General features: G+C 48.7%; 1 protein-coding gene across 3 annotated transcripts in view; it reads left to right on the top strand.

Annotated features, from left to right (window-relative positions):
• Positions 1-18,469, top strand: part of VAV2 (vav guanine nucleotide exchange factor 2) — a 412,625-nt gene that overhangs the window by 335,779 nt on the left and 58,377 nt on the right. For all 3 annotated transcript variants that reach the window (XM_089772904.1, XM_075905174.2, XM_075905173.2), the window contains 3 exons: positions 2,882-2,980; positions 5,896-5,964; positions 9,498-9,598. In XM_089772904.1, coding sequence (XP_089629030.1) covers positions 2,882-2,980; positions 5,896-5,964; positions 9,498-9,598 — 269 coding nt within the window. The remainder of the gene's footprint in view (positions 1-2,881; positions 2,981-5,895; positions 5,965-9,497; positions 9,599-18,469) is intronic.

The raw sequence follows: 18,469 nt of genomic DNA, 5'->3' as shown, positions 1-18,469 counted from the left end.
GAACAGTGTGATGAGGCAAGAGCCTGGCAGGGCAGGGGCTGGTGCTATTCCACAGCGGCGTCTACGCTGCTATATTCAGCATGCTAAAAACAGCCGCTCTTGTAGCCTGGATCCCAGATATAGTGTAGAGCCGTGTTCCTTAAACTGCGGAGAACAACAGAATTCAAAATGGCTGCCCTTAAAGGGGCAGGCAACCTTTCCCCCGACCTTTTTTTTTTTGCTCAACAAAAAAATGTTTGGTGTTCCTCAGTCTTAAAAAGCATAAGAAACACTAGTGTAGAGGTACCCAAGAAATTCGGTCTGTTTGGTTTATCCCAAAGAAGATCACCGCATGATTTGATAATGGGGAGGAAAATACTGGTAACGAAAGGGCTCTTTAATCTAGCAGAGAAGAAGCATGATAAGAACCAATGGCTGGAAGTTAAAACCAGATGAGTTCCCAGCATGTATTTAGAACTAAGACCCACGTTTGTAACAGCGAGGGTGAGTAAACATGGGAGCAAACTACCAAGGGGAAAGGTGGATTCTCTGTCTTTTGAAATCTTCGCATCAAGACTGGTTGCATTTCTGGAAGAGGTGCTGTAGCCGGATAAAAGTTACTGGGTAACTGGAAGGTGATAACTGGTGATTCTCTGGTCTGATCGGTGTTCTCTGGGAGGTCAGACTAACTGATCTAAAGGTTCCTTCTAGCCTTATGTTTGTAAATCCATAATTATGTCCTTGTTAATATTTTCAAACTTTATTCAGACATTGAGGGTCAGTGACTGATTAAGGAAACTACACAGATTCTCTTACATGCTGAAAATCTGGTCCTCAATGTTTTCTTAATTCCTGGCTTCCGTTCCTTCTAGTTATCTAAAATATAAAGTTGTTTATTTTGATGGTAGCAACCTGTACTTCTGTCAAAATGTTGAGGGGAAAAATGCTGGATATTAAAAAAAAGGTAACTTGTAATACCAAATATGTAATGTTAATTGGTTTTGCTTATATTTCTGCATGCTTCAGATTAGATATATGCAGGTAAGTAAGAGACAGTGACCCAAGAGTTTGGTTTCTGTTTGGCCAACATACTGTCTTAAACTTTTTCATGTGGGTTGTACAATGAGCAGTAATTTTCCCTAATTTCAGATTTAGTATATTTTAACCCCAAGCATTCCAAAATCATGCCTCAGAGTCCCATGCACAAATTGAGATTGTGCTAAAAATCATGATATTAAAAATATATTTGGGTTATTTGTATTTGCCTTCTGTTTTTTGAGCATTTAAGGGGTCACGTTTTCTAGCTTTTCTATGCAGCCTCGGGGGCTAGAATCTTATTTTTCTAGCAAAAGGAACACTGTGATTCTCAGATAATCACATGACTCTAAGAGCTGGGACTTTAAGAAAAGCACCAAATGTTATAAAAGTTGGGATAAATTCATGGGAGTTGGCAACTTTGGCAGAGGAGCCATACAAGACCCGTGTACCACCTAAATCCCAATAGAGCACTCTTTCTTAAACTATGTTCCATGGAACACTGGTGTTCTGTGAACATCTCGCAGGTGTGCCGTGGCCTCGTCTTTGTTTTTGTCTTTTTTTTTTTTTTTGGTCTGACACCAGTTTTTCTTTATATAAAATGTTCATAGGTTCCACATAAAAAATATTATTGTTTGGTGTTCCATGGTCTCAAAAAGTTTAAGAAACACTGCAATAGAGCACTTCTGAACTTCAAGGAAGGGAGAGGAGGGAAGGAGGGAGGTAAAAGAGACTTTTTCTTTGCACCAGTATCTTTCAGTTATAGTCCTCTTTGTAAATTCTACAGTACAGGTTGATCCTCTCTAGTCACCCTCAGAACCTAACTAGTGCTGAACTAGAGCATCTGTCAGATCGCGGGAGGTCAACCACAGCCCAGGGGCTGTGATGATGGTCCCAGCCTCCGCCCCTTATCCACAGATAAGGTGTGGAGAAATTGGAGAAGGTCCAGAGAAGAGCAACAAGAGTGATGAAAGATCTAGAGAACATAACCTAGGAGGGAAGGCTGAAAGAACTGGGCTTGTTTAGTTTGGAAAAGAGGAGACTGAGAGGGGACATGATAGCGGTTTTCAGGTATCCAAAAGGGTGTCACAGGGAGGAAGGGGGAAAATTGTTCTCCTTGGCCTCTGATGACAGGACAAGAAGTAATGGGCTTACGTTGCAGCAAGGGAGATTTAGACTGGACATTAGAAAAAACTTCCTAACTGTCAGGGGGTTAAGCACAGGAATAAATTGCCGAGGGAGGTTGTGGAATCTCCATCACTGGAGATATTGAAGAGCAGGTTAGACAGACGTTTGTTAGGGATGATCTAGACAGAGTTTGGTCCTGCCGCGAGGATGGGAGTGGATTTGATGATCTCTCGAGATCTCTTCCGGTTGTCGTTCTCTATAATTCTATGATTCTGATGTTGCCTGGGTCCCAGCTGCCAGCTCTGGGGCTCCCCTCTTGGCCCCAGACAGGGGCTGCACAGTTACTCCCTGCTGTGGTCCCAGCCTGGGGTAGTGAGGATAAGGGGTGTGTGTGCAGGAAACTTGACCCCACCCACCATAAGCGGACAGCTGGCTAACTAAAATCATGCCGGACCATGGATGTTGCTGGACCAAAAAGTGCCGGACTAGAGAGGTTCAACCTGTAAACGCAAAGAGTGGAATTAAACCCAATGGGAATTGTATCATTCACTTCAGTGGAACCAGGATTTTACCCATTTTGCAGGCAGAAATGGAGCCCTTTCACAAATGAGCTTCTGGCTAACAGAGCTTGTGTTGTTGGGGAGTTTGTGATCACTGAATGACACATTAAAGAACCACTGTAAGCAAGCAGGTTGAAAAACTCGAAGGACATTCAAGCATGCATTGTTTATTTCTCTAGAAAATGGGAATGACAGAAGATGACAAAAGAAATTGCTGTTTGCTAGAAATTCAGGAAACCGAGGCCAAATATTACAAAACACTCGAAGACATAGAAAAGGTGAGAGCTGGCGTTTTTGGTTTTTTTTTCTTTCGCTTGGTTTCATGTCAGCAGCTTCAGGTTGCATTTGATCTTACGTTATTCTTGCTGGATTCGTTCTTGCTACTGGACCTCCATAGTACAAGGTGGTTGTGAAAGAAGGCAGGACGGAGACATTTAAACATAAACCCATTCTGGGTACCATAATGTGGAGAAAAAAGGAATCTCTTTTGTCTGATCACTAAGTATTTAAAATGTACTAAAAACCATTCTGTTATTTCAGAAGGCTATTCACCCCAGCCTCCCCCCACTCCAACCTGAGTAGTCAAAGGCATCAATTCTGATGGGACTTAGGCACAATTTCCAGATAAGACTAGCTTTTGTAGATTTCTTATCACTCTTTGATCACTACTAAATAATTTGAAAGAACCTATTTATTCCAGGCAGTTCTTAAATTGCAGAAGCTGTGTTGCCTTGTCATTGAAACTAATTGGATTAAAAGCAACGTTTCCCTGCATGCATTCACGGGTTTTAATTGGTTTTCATAAATTCTGGTTGCATTTTCTCTTTTGAGCCAATGCTTCCTACTAGAGTTCGGGTATTATTTCCCCCTTCAGTGATTATAGATAAGTAGAATTAAAATACAATCCAGCTATCATTTCTGCTTTTTTTTTCTATGCCCTTTAAAAATGTTTGCCTTTCTTGCAAAGAAGCTGGGAAAGAGACCTGTTCAATTGAACGAGATTCCTGACTTTTAAAAAGAAAGGCTTTGATGTTCATATTAGTGTTGTACACATTACTTGTTTTTTGAAAACAATGATTAACCTTGTGTTTCAGCCCAGAGCAGGGCTGCCGATGGGAGGGCAGGGCAGAGCAGAGGGGTAAAGGGGATAGTTGTCCTGGGGCCAGGCCATTTAAAAGGGCCTGTGCTGGAACCTTGGGACCTTTCAATCACTCCTGGAGCCTTGCCTTGCATGGCATGGTCAAGCCAGAGCTGAGTACTGGCTGCCTCTAGATCCACCCCCTTCCTCCGAGACCCCACCGCTTTGGTGGTCTCCAGAGACAAGACCCCCACATTGCGCAGGGCCAGTTAAGTTTGTCGCCATCCCTGGCCCTAGAGGAAGAGGTAAATTATTGCCTTGTATGAGCCATGACAGCTATCAGCGTAGATTTTTTGCTGTGGGGCTAAGGTCCTGTAAGGAGCTATACTTTGTCTGTTCTGTCGCTATGGAGAATTCAGACTTTCCAATGCATACCCATTGGTTCAGAAAAGTACCTCCAATGGAGTCATTCTTCAAAGGCAAAAATTCAAGCTGATTGGAAGTTTTTCCACTAATCAGTGCTGTACACCAGCGGTTCCCAACCTGTGGTCCGCAGACCCTGAGTGATCCATGATGGTACTGCAGGGGGTCTGTGAAAAGATTTAACTGTTTGGATCATGCCCATCGCAGTGGGCCCAAACCTTTCTTTTCTTTTCTTTTCTTTTCTTTTCTTTTCTTTTCTTTTCTTTTCTTTTCTTTTCTTTTCTTTTCTTTTCTTTTCTTTTCTTTTCTTTTCTTTTCTTTTCTTTTCTTTTCTTTTCTTTTCTTTTTTTCCCTTCCCTTTCCTTCCCATCCCAGGGAAGGGTTCCATGAAATTTGAATAGTTTAAAAAGGGATCCATAAACTTGAAAAGGTTGGGAACCACCGCTATGCACCATTGCAACCGATGATAACTTTGTGAAGAAATTAGCAAGTTCTCAGCAACAACAAAAAGAACACTCCCTCCCCACCCCCCATTCATTTGCCCAGATTGGAGACACCTTTGGAAAATATTCCAGGCATTAACAACTCCCCCAATTCAAGTGGTCAAGTGGCTACACTCCTTACTTCTATGTTGCTGGTGGTGATGAGGCCACCTTTGGAGCTGGGCGCCTAGCCAGCAGCCGCTGCTCTCCAGCTCTGAAGGCAGCACATAGATGAGGATGGCAATACCGTGATCCCCCCTGCAGTAGACTTGCAATCCCTTTTTTGCATCAGGACTCCCGAGTTTGAGAAACGCTAGCTTAGTCCACAGAGCAGGAGTGTGCAGTTGATTTAAATTAACTGTATTATAGCTCAAAGCTTCCTTTGGTCCTGAATGCCTGAGCTTTTCACTGTGGACTGCCTGACTTGCAGCCTGGCTTTTAGTTCAAGTGGAATCTTGTTTGTGTTCTTGACAAGCTGACCACCATACATGGCATTTATGCATCCCAATCCCAGAAAGCCCCGTCCTGTCCCCACAGAGCTGTTACAGATCACAGCTAGGTTGCATGATCCTTGTCCTTGCTGTGAGTGAGGAGGGGATATGATACAGGCCTATAAAATCATGACTGGCATGGAAAAAGTGAATAAGAAAAAGTTATTGCCTTATTCCCACGATATAAGAACTAGGGTTACCAAATGAAATTAATAGGCAGCAGGTTTAAAACAAACCAGAGGAAGTTTTTCTTCACTCAGCGCACAGGCAACCTGTGGAACTCCTTGCCAGAGGATGTGGTGAAGACTAGGACTTGAACAGGGTTCAAAAAAAAGCTGGATATATTCATGGAGGTTAGGTCCATCAATGGCTATTAGCCAGGATGGGTAGGAATGGTGTCCCTAGCCTCTGTTTGTCTGGAGATGGATGACAGAAGAGGGATCATGTGATGATTACCTGTTATGTTCCCTCCCTCTGAGGCATCTGGTATTGGCCACTGTCAGATGACAGGATACTGGGCTAGAGGGACCTTTGGTCTGACCCAGCATGACCGTTCTTACATTCTAACAAACATCTTAGTCTTATCTCTTGGCAAGTCACCAAGATGCCCATCACCCCTCTGGAAAATTCAACCACTGCAACAATTTTAGCTTAAAAAAGAAAAAACTGTATTGCATCGGCTCATTTATTTCAATACGTTTTCCATTTCCCTCTTACAGAACTACATGAATCCATTAAAGCTGGTACTGACGCCACAAGAGATGGAATCTATTTTTATCAACTTGGAGGTAACAGTCTAAACACCGTTGCTTTAATCTTTGCTCCTCTCAGCTTATGCTTCATCCTGCTTAAGAAATTCATTGCTTGTGTCTGTGTAGTTTCAGTTGTGATGAGCCACGGAGCTTGGATTGGAACTTAGGTGCTGTATAAAGACACGGTGACAGATTTACAACAAGGAAATAATTTGGCCAGTTTCAGAAGGGTAACCGTGCTAGTCTGCTTCAGCAATAACAACAAGAAGTCCTGTGGCACCTTAAAGACGAACACATTTAGTAAGGGCATAAGCTTTAGGGAGCTAGGGGTGTAAAATCCCGTTTAATTGGTTAAACAGGTAAAGACAGGGCTGACACTATGTTTAACCGTTTACGATGAAAAGGGGTGTGGGCAGGGAGGCTGTTCTAGTGGGGCTGCAGCGCCCCGCCCCCCTACCTTCTGGGGTCAGGGTAGAGCAGCCCCCACCACAGGCAGGGGCAGCTCCAGGCTGGCTGCGGTTCCTGGCCTCCCCCCACGCAGGGGCTGCTGCTGCCACGGCTTCCCGTGCTAGCCCCTGTGTGAGGGCTGCAGGCTCCCAGGGAGCTGGCAGTTCCATGTGGGGAGCCTGGCAGGGCTGGAGCAATCCTCTGCCTATCGCTGGGCTGCAGGTGGGGAGGGGGCTGCTCCCAGGTAGCAGTTAATCATTACCCAGTAAGCATCACCTATTAAGGATGATGCTTTACCGCAGTGGTTCCCAACCATTTAAGGTTGCCGGGCGCCAGGGGGCGTGGCCATTCGTCCGCCGGGCGCCAGAGGGCGGAGCAGGACGGGGCCCCCCCATAGCCCCGCGCCCGGGGCCGGTGCCCCCTCCAAGGGCTGTGTGCCCGGGGCCAGTGCCCCCAAGGGCCGCGCACTCAGGGCCGGCGCCTCCCCCAAGCACCGCACGCCTGGAGCCGGCGCTCCCCCCATGCGCCGCGTGTCCAGAGCAGGGGCGGCCAATCCGCGGCACTCCTGAGGCCAGCGCTTACCGTGCACCACGTGCTCGGGGCCAGGCCAGCCCTGAGCACTTGGCGGGCACAAACAGATGGCCCCGTGGGCGCCATAGCGCCTGGGGGCACCGTGTTGGGGACCACTGCTTTACCAGACAACAGTTTGACTGACTGCCTGTTGGCATCCCTATTTTACATAGACGGTAGATACCATTGTTCCCAATTCAGAGATGGGGACTGAGCCAACGAGGTGACATATGACCTGTCCAAGTTCTCCAGGAAGGCCAGTTGCAGAGCTGGGTAGGTCTCCCACGCCCCAGTCTTGTGTGCTACACTGCCTGGTCTTGTATGTGCATTCTTTCAAAGAATCACATCATCATCACAAACACACACGCTGCATCTAGACTGGCAAGCTTTTCCGCAAGGAAAAACTTGCCATCTGTCTACACTGGCCTCTTGAATTTGCGCAAGAACACAGTCGATCTCATGTAAGATTCTCAGTGTTCTTGCGCAAATACTATGCTGCTCCCGTTCGGGCAAAAGCTCTCTTGCGCAAATCATTTGAGCAAGAGGGACAGTGTAGACAGCACAGTGCTGTTTTCTGCACAAAAAAAGCCCCAATGGCTAAAATGGCAATCGGGGCTTTTTTGCGCAAAAGCGCGTCTAGATTGGCACGGACGCTTTGCCACAAAAAGTGCTTTTACGCAAAAGCGTCCGTGCCAATCTAGACGCTCTTTTCCGCAAATGCTTTGAACGGAAAAACTTTTCCGTTAAAAGCATTTGTGAAAAATCATGCCAGTCTAGACGTAGCCACTGTGTGCTGCTGCCCATGAAAGCTTATGCCCTAATACATTAGTCTTTTAAAGTGCCCCAGGACTCCTTGTTTTTATTTGGCGCACGTGTGTGTGTGTGTGTGTGTTTAGCCTGTGTGTGTGTGTGTGTGTGTGTGTGTGTGTGTGTGTGTGTGTTTCACACATGCCTGTTCAAGAATTTATATGCATACAGGAGCAGGCAACATGGCTACACAAGACTGGGGCATTGGAGACTTGGATTTTATACCCAGCTCTGCAAGCGGCCTGCTAGCAGACAGATCACGTAATCTCATTGGTTCAGTCCCCATCTCTGACTTGGGGTGAATGTTACCTACCACCTGTGAAAAGTGCTTTGCAGTCTATGGGGGGGAAGTGCTTTATAAATACCAGGCAGTGGTGTTGTGTGTGTGCGCGCACAGCCTGGATTCTCCTCCGGTTTGAACCTGCCGTGCTACCATAATCCAGCATTTGAAGCTGTCCTCTGTGATACAGGGCCAAGTTCTGTTAGATGCTTATCGAGTGAAGATTCATCCCTGAGCAGAAAGCTGTCATAGTCCCATTGAAACCAGAGTAGGCCCTGCCTCGTCCTCTTGCTAGCCCATTTCAGAAGTGAGTTTCCCTCTTCATGCAGGGGCCCCAATGAAGTCAAAGTGAATTCCATGTTCCAGATCTGGCTCACAATCCATTTCTGATTTTTGGTGTTTGACCGACAGACATCTGGCTGGTCCCCGCCCCCCACCCCTCGCTTCTCTCTCCTTTCCCGCACAGTCCAGGCAAAGGCAGTAAGTTCTCTGACCTCTTAATCTGCCTTGGTCTCCACATATGGCCAGATCCTCCTCCCTTACCAGGTGGCCACCGTATTATCCCCTAAATGCCATCTGGTGAGAAGATGAACGACTCATCTCTCATGCCAGCGCCGTCTAAGACAGCTGGCAGCACTGGAGAACAGCATGAGCCTCGTTAATGGAGACGTTGGGGCTCATCAGGGAAGTTCAGTGATGCACCTTCGCGGCTGGTTCGCTCCGCACAAGTGAAGGAGGCGTGGTTCTTAGGATCCCTTGGCAGGTGGCAGTGGAAGCATCCCAGGGTGTTGCAATTAAGCAGTTGAGATTTCCTAACTAAGGGGGCCAGACACATTTCTCCCATTATCAGCATAGGCCCATCGTGTAAATCATTTCAGGGTCAGGGCAGTCACTGCTTCACTTTCCACCTTCTTGGAGAAGGCTGCATCGGGTGGGCTTTCCCTGCTGTGTCCCGTCAGGTTACTGAGTGCTGCTAGACTGCTCCCCCTAGACCTAGTAATGGGAGTTTAATATGCACAGAACCCCGATGTGCATTTATCATTGTAGAACCCTCCAGCTTAATTACACCCTCGTCTTTGTGGTGATTTAGGGAGATCTCTCGCTGGAGTCAATTGAATTAAAACAGTTAATAAACAAAGAGCTGGTCTACACTGGGAACTTCTCTCTCTCAGGAGGGTGAAAAATCCACGACCTTGACAGACACAGCTCTGCCGACCTGACCCCTGGTTTAGCCAAGGCTAACTCAATAGAAGAATTATTTTCTTTACCTAGCCACTGCCTCTCGGGGACATAGGTTACCTAAGCCAACAGGAGACCTGCTGCGGTAGGAGTTTAAGTTTAGACAAAGCCAAAAAATGACTGCACGGTTGCTTAAAGAAGTGCATATGCATTAACTAACCCCTTTACAGGCTTGTGCACAGAGTTTGGACATCTTTAATGTATTGATTTCTCTTTGTTGCATTAGGACCTAATTAAAGTGCACTTCAATTTCCTGAGAGCCATCGATGTCTCTATGATGTCTGGAGGAAGCAGCCTGGCAAAAGTTTTTCTGGAATTCAAAGAAAGGTAAAGAGAATGAAAGGCAACGCCAGCATGCTGGAAGCTCTAATTTTGATAAAGATTAAAATTTGAACCCGGATTGAGCATTGCCCACACAAGGCATAATCTGAGAGTGAAAAATATTGAAAAGAATTACACTGACCTTGATGGACCCGGGCGCCCTGCTTATCATGGTGCCCTCTCATTTTTTTTCACCTGTGTGTGGAATAAATTGTGTTATGTGCAGTGAGGCAAGTACAGATGTGCACCACCAGTAGAAACACATGCTGTCGGCTGTAGGCACTCTGCTAGTGAGCTGGGTGGCATTTGAATCTTTCTTGGGAGGCCTCCTAAGCGCGCAGCTTACAGGGAACACTGACACTCATACATAGCTTTGATTAGTTTTTTATTAGTTTCATTTCCCACCATGGGCAGGAAAGGGCCTGAAAGAATGTGCTGCATTTATCATACCTAGCTGCTGCCCAACAGGATTTCTGGCCATCAGTTGGGGGGAATTTGTCTGGTAAATGGTAGAACGATAGGAGGCGGCATGAGATGGGCAGGAGACATGAAGAAAGAGGAGGGTCTATCCCAAAATAAGCCATTACTATTTCATGACACACTGGCTAGATCCTCATTGGGGGTAAGTCAGTTATAGATGGAAAAAGGAGCTCACTTGATTTATACCAGCTGACACAGGTGCGTAAAAAGCTCACCTGCATGCACCACGAAGTTTAAACAGCTCCCCCAGTCCTTGGCAGCATCCTCAGGACTCTGCAGAAGCCTAAACAAATTCCTCGGAAACATTGGACATTCAGGGTTCCCGCTGTGTAGATGGTGCAAGAAAGCTACGCTGGGAGGAAGGTCTCAATGCTGGGTTAATTCCCTATCAGTGCAGGGCAGAGGTAGGGAATCTCCGGCCTGCAGGCCAGATGCAGTGCATCAGGGTAAGCTGCTGGCCTGGTCACCTGATGGTTTATTTACCTGAGTGTCCTCCGTGGACGCTGCTTACAGCTCCCGGTGGCTGCAATTGGCCGTTCTCGGTCACCGGGCCAGGCCGCTGCTTCCCATGGTGCCCATCAGCTGGGAACGCTACACCGCAGCCACCGGGAGCCACCGAGACTCTCGGTGGGCCGCCAGCAGCTTGCCCTGACGAACCACATTCAGCGGGAGCCTGGTGTAGACTCCAGGTTCTTTTTCTAGTCCTTTCGGTCTCCTTCCAAAACACCTGTGCCGCAGTGTGCGTCAAAGGCCAGGCAGTTTGGTCATTGTGAGTACAACCTCTTGTTCTGCGCTATTATCCCAGACCGCACTTAGCCCCCCCTGTAAAGGAACGGCAGCTTCAAGGGAAACATCATGTGGGGGAGATTGTCCTATACCCATTTTCTTCCCAGACACCATGATATCACCATGTTCCTGGCCGTATTGCGTGACTGGCGCTCTCCTTATATTTGCTAAGCCCTCGAGTGTTCTAGGACCCAGGGGGAGAGAGGCCTGTGTGGAGGTCTTCATTCAAAGGCAGCGCTGGCTAAGTCTTTCCCAGACCTTATTGTGCCGCAGCCTGGATTGGCCGTCCTAGGGCCTGCACATCCTGCAGCGAATGCTTTCATCTGTAAGAGCCCCGGGAGAATAAAGATGACAGCCCGTGACTTCGCGGAGGCAGAATCATTCCTCGCCGTTGAGTGTTTAACTGGGGTCTCCTCCTGCAGGATGCAAAGGGTCAGGGAGAGTTAAGGACACGCTGCACCCTTGCAGAATCATTTCCTTTGTCTACAGAGGGCACCTCGGTCTGACAGATCAAAGCGACTGTTCTCTCCTCCATCTGGCGCTGCTGACATCCTGCACCTATGGGAGGATTAATAGATTTAAAGCCTAGATTAAGTTACACAGAGGAGTCTAAGTTTTGGCAGCTGCAAACTGGAGTATCCAGGAACATGCAGATAAGGTTAATGAAAGTCTTAATAATATCCTTAATAATAATCAAAGGCCTGATTTATTGTGGAATAACGCCAGGGTGTTACTGCTGTGTGATTCAGCCAGTGTCTAGACGTGGAAATGCCTTTCAGAAGTCAATAACTCCAGAAATACCATCTGCATTAATAGCAAGCTACGGGGTCAGAGAGTCCATTATTTAGGAGGCTGCTTTTAGAAAGTCAATGGCTTTGGATTAAAAAATAGGTTTTTGAGGAAAAGAATGCCAAACTATTTTTTGTTTAAATTCCATAAACATTACTGACTTTGTTTTGATCCCCTGATTCCTGGCTTTGCTTGTCCTGAAATGTTCTGGTCCTGTCACGTTGGGAAGCCATTCTGGGCTGTATCGTCTAGGTCGGGATTTCGAACACATAGAATCATAGAGCTGAAAGAGACCTCAGGAGGTCATCAAGTCCAGCCCCCTGCCCAAGGCAGGACCAATCCCAACTAAATCAACGCAGCCAGGGCTTTGTCAAGCCAAGACTTAAAAACCTCTAGGGATGGAGATTGCACCACCTCCCTAGGCAACCCATTCCAGTGCTTCACCACCCTCCTAGGGAAATAGTTTTTCCTAATATCCAACCTAGATCTCCCCCACTGTAACTTGAGACCATTGCTCCTTGTTCTGCCATCCCTCACTACTGTGCCTTTCTCCATCCTCTTTGAAACCTCCCTTCAGGAAGTTGAAGGCTGCTATCAAATCCCCCCTCACTCTTCTCTTCTGCAGACCAAACAAACCCAAATCCCTCAGTCTCTCCTCATAGGCCATGTGCTTCAGCCCCTAATCATTTTGGTTGCCCTCCTCTGGACCCTCTCCAACATAGTATACCAGATACAGTTTACTGAGGCCACGTTGCCACTTACTGGAGGATCAACGCTCTGGCGATCAATCTTCCAAGGTTTGATTTAGTGGGTCTAGTAAAGACCCTCTAAATCAAACACTGAGGGTACTCCCATTGGTGCCAGTACTCCTCGCTGTCATGAGGAGTAAGGGAACTCGATGGAAGCTTTTCTCCCATCGACCTGCTGTGGATACAGCTGGAGTTGTGTACCTTAAGCTGACCTTCCAGGTGTTGTGTAGACCTGGCCTCAGAGGTTTTTGCAATCTCTTTCTGAAAACTCCCAGGTGCTTTTGTTTTTGTTGTGTCTGAGTTATCCTTACTCTCATGTGAGGCACCTAAAGGCCTGTAAGTGTGGGGGACCCTCTACATAAATGTTTGCTGCTGTTAATTGAGGAATAAAAGCTTGGGAGAGGAGAGGTAGTTAGGTGGCTGATGCATCTGTGTGCATGTGAACTTGCTCACCCAATCTCAAAAGGAATTCACAAATAATGTTTTTGGGTTTTTTTTTGGAAGAGCCTGAAAACCTTCCAGACACACAACAATTAATCAGACCTCCAGCTGTGAGCAGCTGATCTTGACTGGCAGCTGCAAATCCTCGCGCAGGCTCCAGAGACCTTAGATACCAAACCATTCCTCAGAACTGTCTTTCAGAGAGTTTTAATCACTCATGTGGAGCAGGAGTTTTGAAGGGGCATTTTTATTACCGTTATTAAATTGGAGAGAAGCCTCTCCTTTCTTATCTGGCCTAATGCACACAGCATCGCTGTCCACACTGACCTGGTCTCACCCTGGAAAGGGAAAGAACAGGTAACATCCCCAGTTCAGCCATGGCCTGTTGGGCTAAAGGCTTGCTCCACTCAGGTTGTCTGATGATTTGATAGTGGCTAGCTTGGGTAACCATAGTGGTGTAGGTGCAGTGACATGATCTTCAGCACTGGCTGTAACTGGAGTGCATGCGGGCTAGCAGGCAGGCTCCTCAGCTGGCTTGTACTTGGGTGGCTACCCTGTGCCTCTGCACCTTGATCAGCGGTGGGCAACCAAGGCTAAGGGGTGAGCCATATGAATGGCCCTCCTTCATCTCGGGGCCACAAGATTGTCATAATCAAGATGGTCTCCCAAGATAGGGTAGTTTGCTCACTGCACTTGTGTGCCTAGAATTTGCGGGTGGTGCCGATGGCACTGTAGCAGCGCTGTGATTGGACGCAGAGGGAGCGCCTGGTTCTTGCAGACAGTGTTGTGTGCAACCAGCCCGCACCTCGCTCCATGGGCCCTGGCTTTACGGGTGTGTTAGTAATATCGGTAGGTAAAAACCGATGTGGATAAAAACCAGCACAATCTGCGCGTGGGCAGCAATGAACAAAATGTCTCATGGGCCTCACGTAGAACCCCGACGGGCCACATGTGGGCTGTGGGCTGCAGGTTGCCCACCGCTGATCTAGACGACTGTGTTACGTGTGCAAACTACTTTAAAGGTTGCTCTGGTTTGCCTGCCCATGCCACAGTCACACCTTCCCGTACTGTGCAGACCTATCCAGTGTCACCTCTGCATCTGGTGCATCTTTTAAGTATCACCATTGGTGCACTCGCAGCAAGAGAAACGCCCCCAGCCCAGAGCTGTGTGTTCCAGGTGTGATGGCGCGTCGGGAAGCCCTTGATCCTTCACTCTCATCCACAGCCAGAAACGACTCTCAGCCAACCAGTAGAGAAGAAGGTTTTATTGCTGCTCAGAGACACGGCTTAGCTCAGGAGCGATGTTACCACAGGGGCCAGGGCAGAAAGCCTTATTCCTCTCGGGGAAAGGGGCTTGACCCCCTTCCTTGGTCGAAAACATCCTCACTCCCCCTAGCCCAGCTGAGACTAACTCACCTCCCAGCAACTGGTCTCTCAGCCGTGTGCGTTGTTCACATTCCTCCACCTAGCCCAGGTGTGAGGTGGCTGGGCCATTTCCTACGTGCCTCCCCTCAGGGTCCCAACCCCGACTGGGCACTGCACACAGAGTCGCTGCAGACCAGCATGGGGCAGTAGGGGGCGCACCCTGCACAACAAGCAACCAGTGAATGCAAAACCAGAGTGGATCCAGAGTCACCAGAGTGGACAACACTCCCCCCCCCCCCCCCCGCTACGTCACACCAGGCAGCTGCCAATCTGATCTTTCAGGCCCTCATTTCCCTCTTCGCTCCCAAAGATTAGCTTGAGCCTGCTGCTGAGCTCTGCCCAGCCTCAGGGTGAGGAGGGAAGGGGCTTGCTTTAAAGTGATTGCTGTTCCCAGAAGGGTTTGGAAGCTGGGGCGAGGGAACCTATAGGCCCGGCGGAGCGCTGACGAGCTTCGGATGGAAAGGCCTGTCACTTCTCCAGCTCTGGCAATTATTTGAGGTTTTCCCGGCAGAACCTTGGGCTTTGAAAAGAGACGTCCCATCGAACTGCCAGCTGGCTGCCGAAGGGTCGGAGCGGGGCATGTGTATGCTGCAGGGTTGTGTGTGTGTGTTTGTGTGTGTCGGTCTCACCAGCGGAAGGAATGTGTCATGTACGGCATTGGCTGGTGTCCCTTTAAATAGTTTGGGAGCCCTCTAGTGGGGTTTCCTGTCGTCTATTGAAGAAGCCACCAGGCCCTAACCCAGCAGCTGTGGGCATGTGGAGCACACAGCCTTGGGTGTAGTTAGGAAACATGGTTATTTGTCTAGCTGCTGGCCACAGGGGTTCCTCATAGTCTTAGCATGGTGCAAAAGGGCAAAGAGATGTCTGTCAGTTTGCCCCGTAACTGGTGGGGAAGAAGCGTGCCTCTTAATTCTCTCTCTAATATAATGGGCTCCTCAGGAAACTGGCTGCAGCTCCAGAGAGGGGCAGCTCTACCGCTCAGGTAACGTCCCTCAGAGACCGTATGCCAGAGTTGTACTGGGCATAGCAGAGCTCTGTCTCCCCACGCCCCGCCCCAGCATCCCCCTCCTTCCCCTAATGCCTGGGTTGGTGGGGCTGGCTGGTGAAAGACCAGCTCACTTCCAACAAAGACTTCCCCTGTACAGGGGGAGTTCCCCCCGGCTACCTCTGGTTTAAGGCCACTTGGTGCTGGACATGTTCCGCCAAGTGGGCTTAGTGGTGGCAGGTAGAGAGACGTAACCAGCGGTGCCGGTCCTCAAACCACTGGCTGCCAGGCCACGGTGGCTCTGGGAGCCGGCGCTGGGTATACTGTCCAGCCAGTGTTCCCTGTGAGAACCTGGACATCTCCTCAACAGAGCCACACAGTAGCTGCTCCGGGATGGGAGCACATGGTGGGCAGCTGCCCCATCTCCCAGGAGCAGCAAGGCAGCCGCCACGTGGCCCTGGTCCTAGCTTCAGCCCTTCCCCAGGGCCGGAGCTGCAGGCTGCGTGGCAGGTCGTGGCTGTTCTGCCCAGACCCAGAGTTATGTGGCAAGCGGCCCACAGCTGCTCCAGTGGGCGTGGCCAGAGACGGAACCGTGTCGTGGGCGGCCCATGGCTACTCCGGAGGCCCCAGCTGAGGCCAGAGCCAGAACTGCTTCCCAGGCGGCTTGCAGCTCCTCTGGCAGCCATGGCGGCTGCTCGTCTGGTGCCCATGGCCAGAGCTGTGTGGCCATGATGGCTCCTCCGGCAGCCAGGGCTCTTAAGATGTGGGGGGCTGATGGAGCTGAAACCAGCTGTTTGCAGTGGCTCTGGGGGCCAGGCTTTTGGCAGACCAGTAATATTTTATTTGCATATTTGCATATTCATAAAATGTTACTGATCTGCCAAAAAGTTTGTGAATGGGTTTGCCAGTCCACGGTGTAAAAAGGGTTGGGAACCACTGCATTCGTGTTTTGATGTATACATTTTAAAAAGTGCATTTGCATGTACAGTTGCCCATTTGTGCACACAGTTGCCTTGTTTACTTACATTTTTACCCATGTATGGGTGTGACATCAAATCCATGTGATATAGCCAGTCAATGGCACAACCGTTCACGTACCTAGGGTGCCAGGTGCATTGCTCTTGGCCTCTACATCCACAGACAAAAACCCCAGGCCTTCTGACATGTATGCGAGGTGAGACATACACAAGCTGAGAGCGAGCTGTGAAAGGATAAGTATCCCATACACAACAATCATATTTTGAAGGCACAACGGGCCTGGAAATATCTTGCTCACGGTACATATATAAGTGAGGTTCTAGATCGTTAATATTGCACGAACAATCAGAGAGAGACTGACCCAGGTTGGTAGAGGCTGACTGCCTCTTTGAATGCTTAATGCTAAGAATTCCTGAACCTGCTGTTTTGTCAGACTTCTGTGCCCTAAATAACAATCCCTTAACAGTTCAGGCATCATTTTATAACTCCTCTAGCACATATAGCTTTCCACATGGACAGCCACCCAACATTTCTGTAAGCAGCTGTCATGATTAGCCGGGTGAGTTTAAGCAGTGGGTGAATTGGAAGGCCGGCACAATGCCAGAGATTTTTTTTAAGGCCTATTCTGGAGTGACGATCATGTCCCAAAACTCTGCACACATCCTTTCTCCTACATCTGAGACTGATAGTGGAGTTCCTGGGATCTCAAGGAAGATTAGAGTATGGAGCCGTGTTTCATCGGGGAATTTTTCCAAGCTCAAAGCGGTTTGAGATCCTCTTCAAAAGAGCAGATGCCTCAAGGTATACGTCCCCTGTCACGTTGTCAGGTAGGGACTTCGTAGTCTTCAGCCATGAATCAGCGTGACCCGTTCAGGACTGTGTGCTACAGTGCGCCCCATGAGCCGGATCCACAGAGGAGAGGGGTCTGTTACTGGGCATGTATTGGCTCGTTAACTCAAGCAGTAACAGTTTGTGAATTTAGCTCTAAAGTTCTCCAGTTCAGGCCTCGGTGTGAAGGCCCCCCCAAACCAGGGGTCTATAAAATCGTAAATGGCATGGAGAAAATGAGTAGATCAGTGTCATTTACCCCTTCACGTCACACAAGAACTCTGGGTCAGCTGTTGCCATGAATAGACACCATATTTCAAACAAACATATGGAAGTACTTCACACCCACTCAGCCTGTGGAACTTCCTGCGCGGGGGTGATGTGAAGGCCAGAAAGATCACTAGGCTCAAAAAAGAACGAGAGAAGTTTTTGGAGGGTCGGTCGGTCAACCAGGGGAGCTGACAGGCTTGTCAGCCCCCTGGGGGAGGGGCTGGCTCCATTCTCCTGGATAAGGTTGCCAGGTGTCTGGCATTGGCCCGGACTGTCTGGTATTTGCAGCCTCTGTCCGGTTAAAAAAAAAATACCGGACATGTAAAATGTCCAGTATTTTCTATTTTCTCGAATGAAAGGCTGTTTGTGACATTCTTCTTTTGCCGCGTCTGGCAGGGGTGGGAGGCGCGGGGAGCCTGGGGATTTAAAGGCACAGTGATTTTTTTTTTGTGTGTGTGCAGTTTCTTTTGCTCAACTAATTTTTTTCCCACCGTGTTTGGCATTTTTTGTGAAAGTATCTGGCAACACTACTCTAGGAAGGGGCGGGGCCTAGAGTGGAAAGGGCAGGGCAGCCAGCTCCCAGTGCCCCCTGGAAGATGCCCTCTCCCACCTCCCTCCAGATTTCAGAGCTAGGGTTGCCAGGTGGTTTAACCAAAAATACTGAACAACCCCTCCCACTCCCTCCCCCCCCCCAAAAAAAACACCAGGAAAAAAATTCTGTTGAGGAAAAAAAAAGCGGGGAGACCAAAGTTAAGGGGAAAAAAAGGGCACTGCGCCTTAAATGGCCCCGCGCTCCTCACTCCCCTGACGTGGCAGGGAAAATTGTCCCCATCGGGCTTCCGTTCGAGGGAAACAGGAAATACCGGACATTTCACATGTCCAGTATTTTCTGGCTTTTTAACAAATGGGGGACCCGAGTAACAGATAGTCCAGGCGAAAACCTGGCAACCCTACTCAGAGCCCGCTGCCCGGTGTCTTGGTGCTGATTCTAAAGGACTTGTGGCTGCAGGCTGCTATGGCTGTCATAGTAGTAGTGGCGTCTGGGAGCCCCAGGCCCCAGGACAATAGCTCCCGGGGGCTGCCGTCAGTGGCAATTAAGTTCAGGGAGGCAATCCCATGTTCTGGATGTCCCTAAACTTCTGACTG

This window comes from Pelodiscus sinensis, chromosome 23 (assembly GCF_052426305.1).
Source record: "Pelodiscus sinensis isolate ZL-2025 chromosome 23, ASM5242630v1, whole genome shotgun sequence".
Lineage (NCBI taxonomy): Eukaryota > Metazoa > Chordata > Testudines > Trionychidae > Pelodiscus > Pelodiscus sinensis.
The sequence above is the reverse complement of the archived record's forward strand: the minus strand, read 5'-3'. Positions and strand labels throughout refer to the sequence as shown.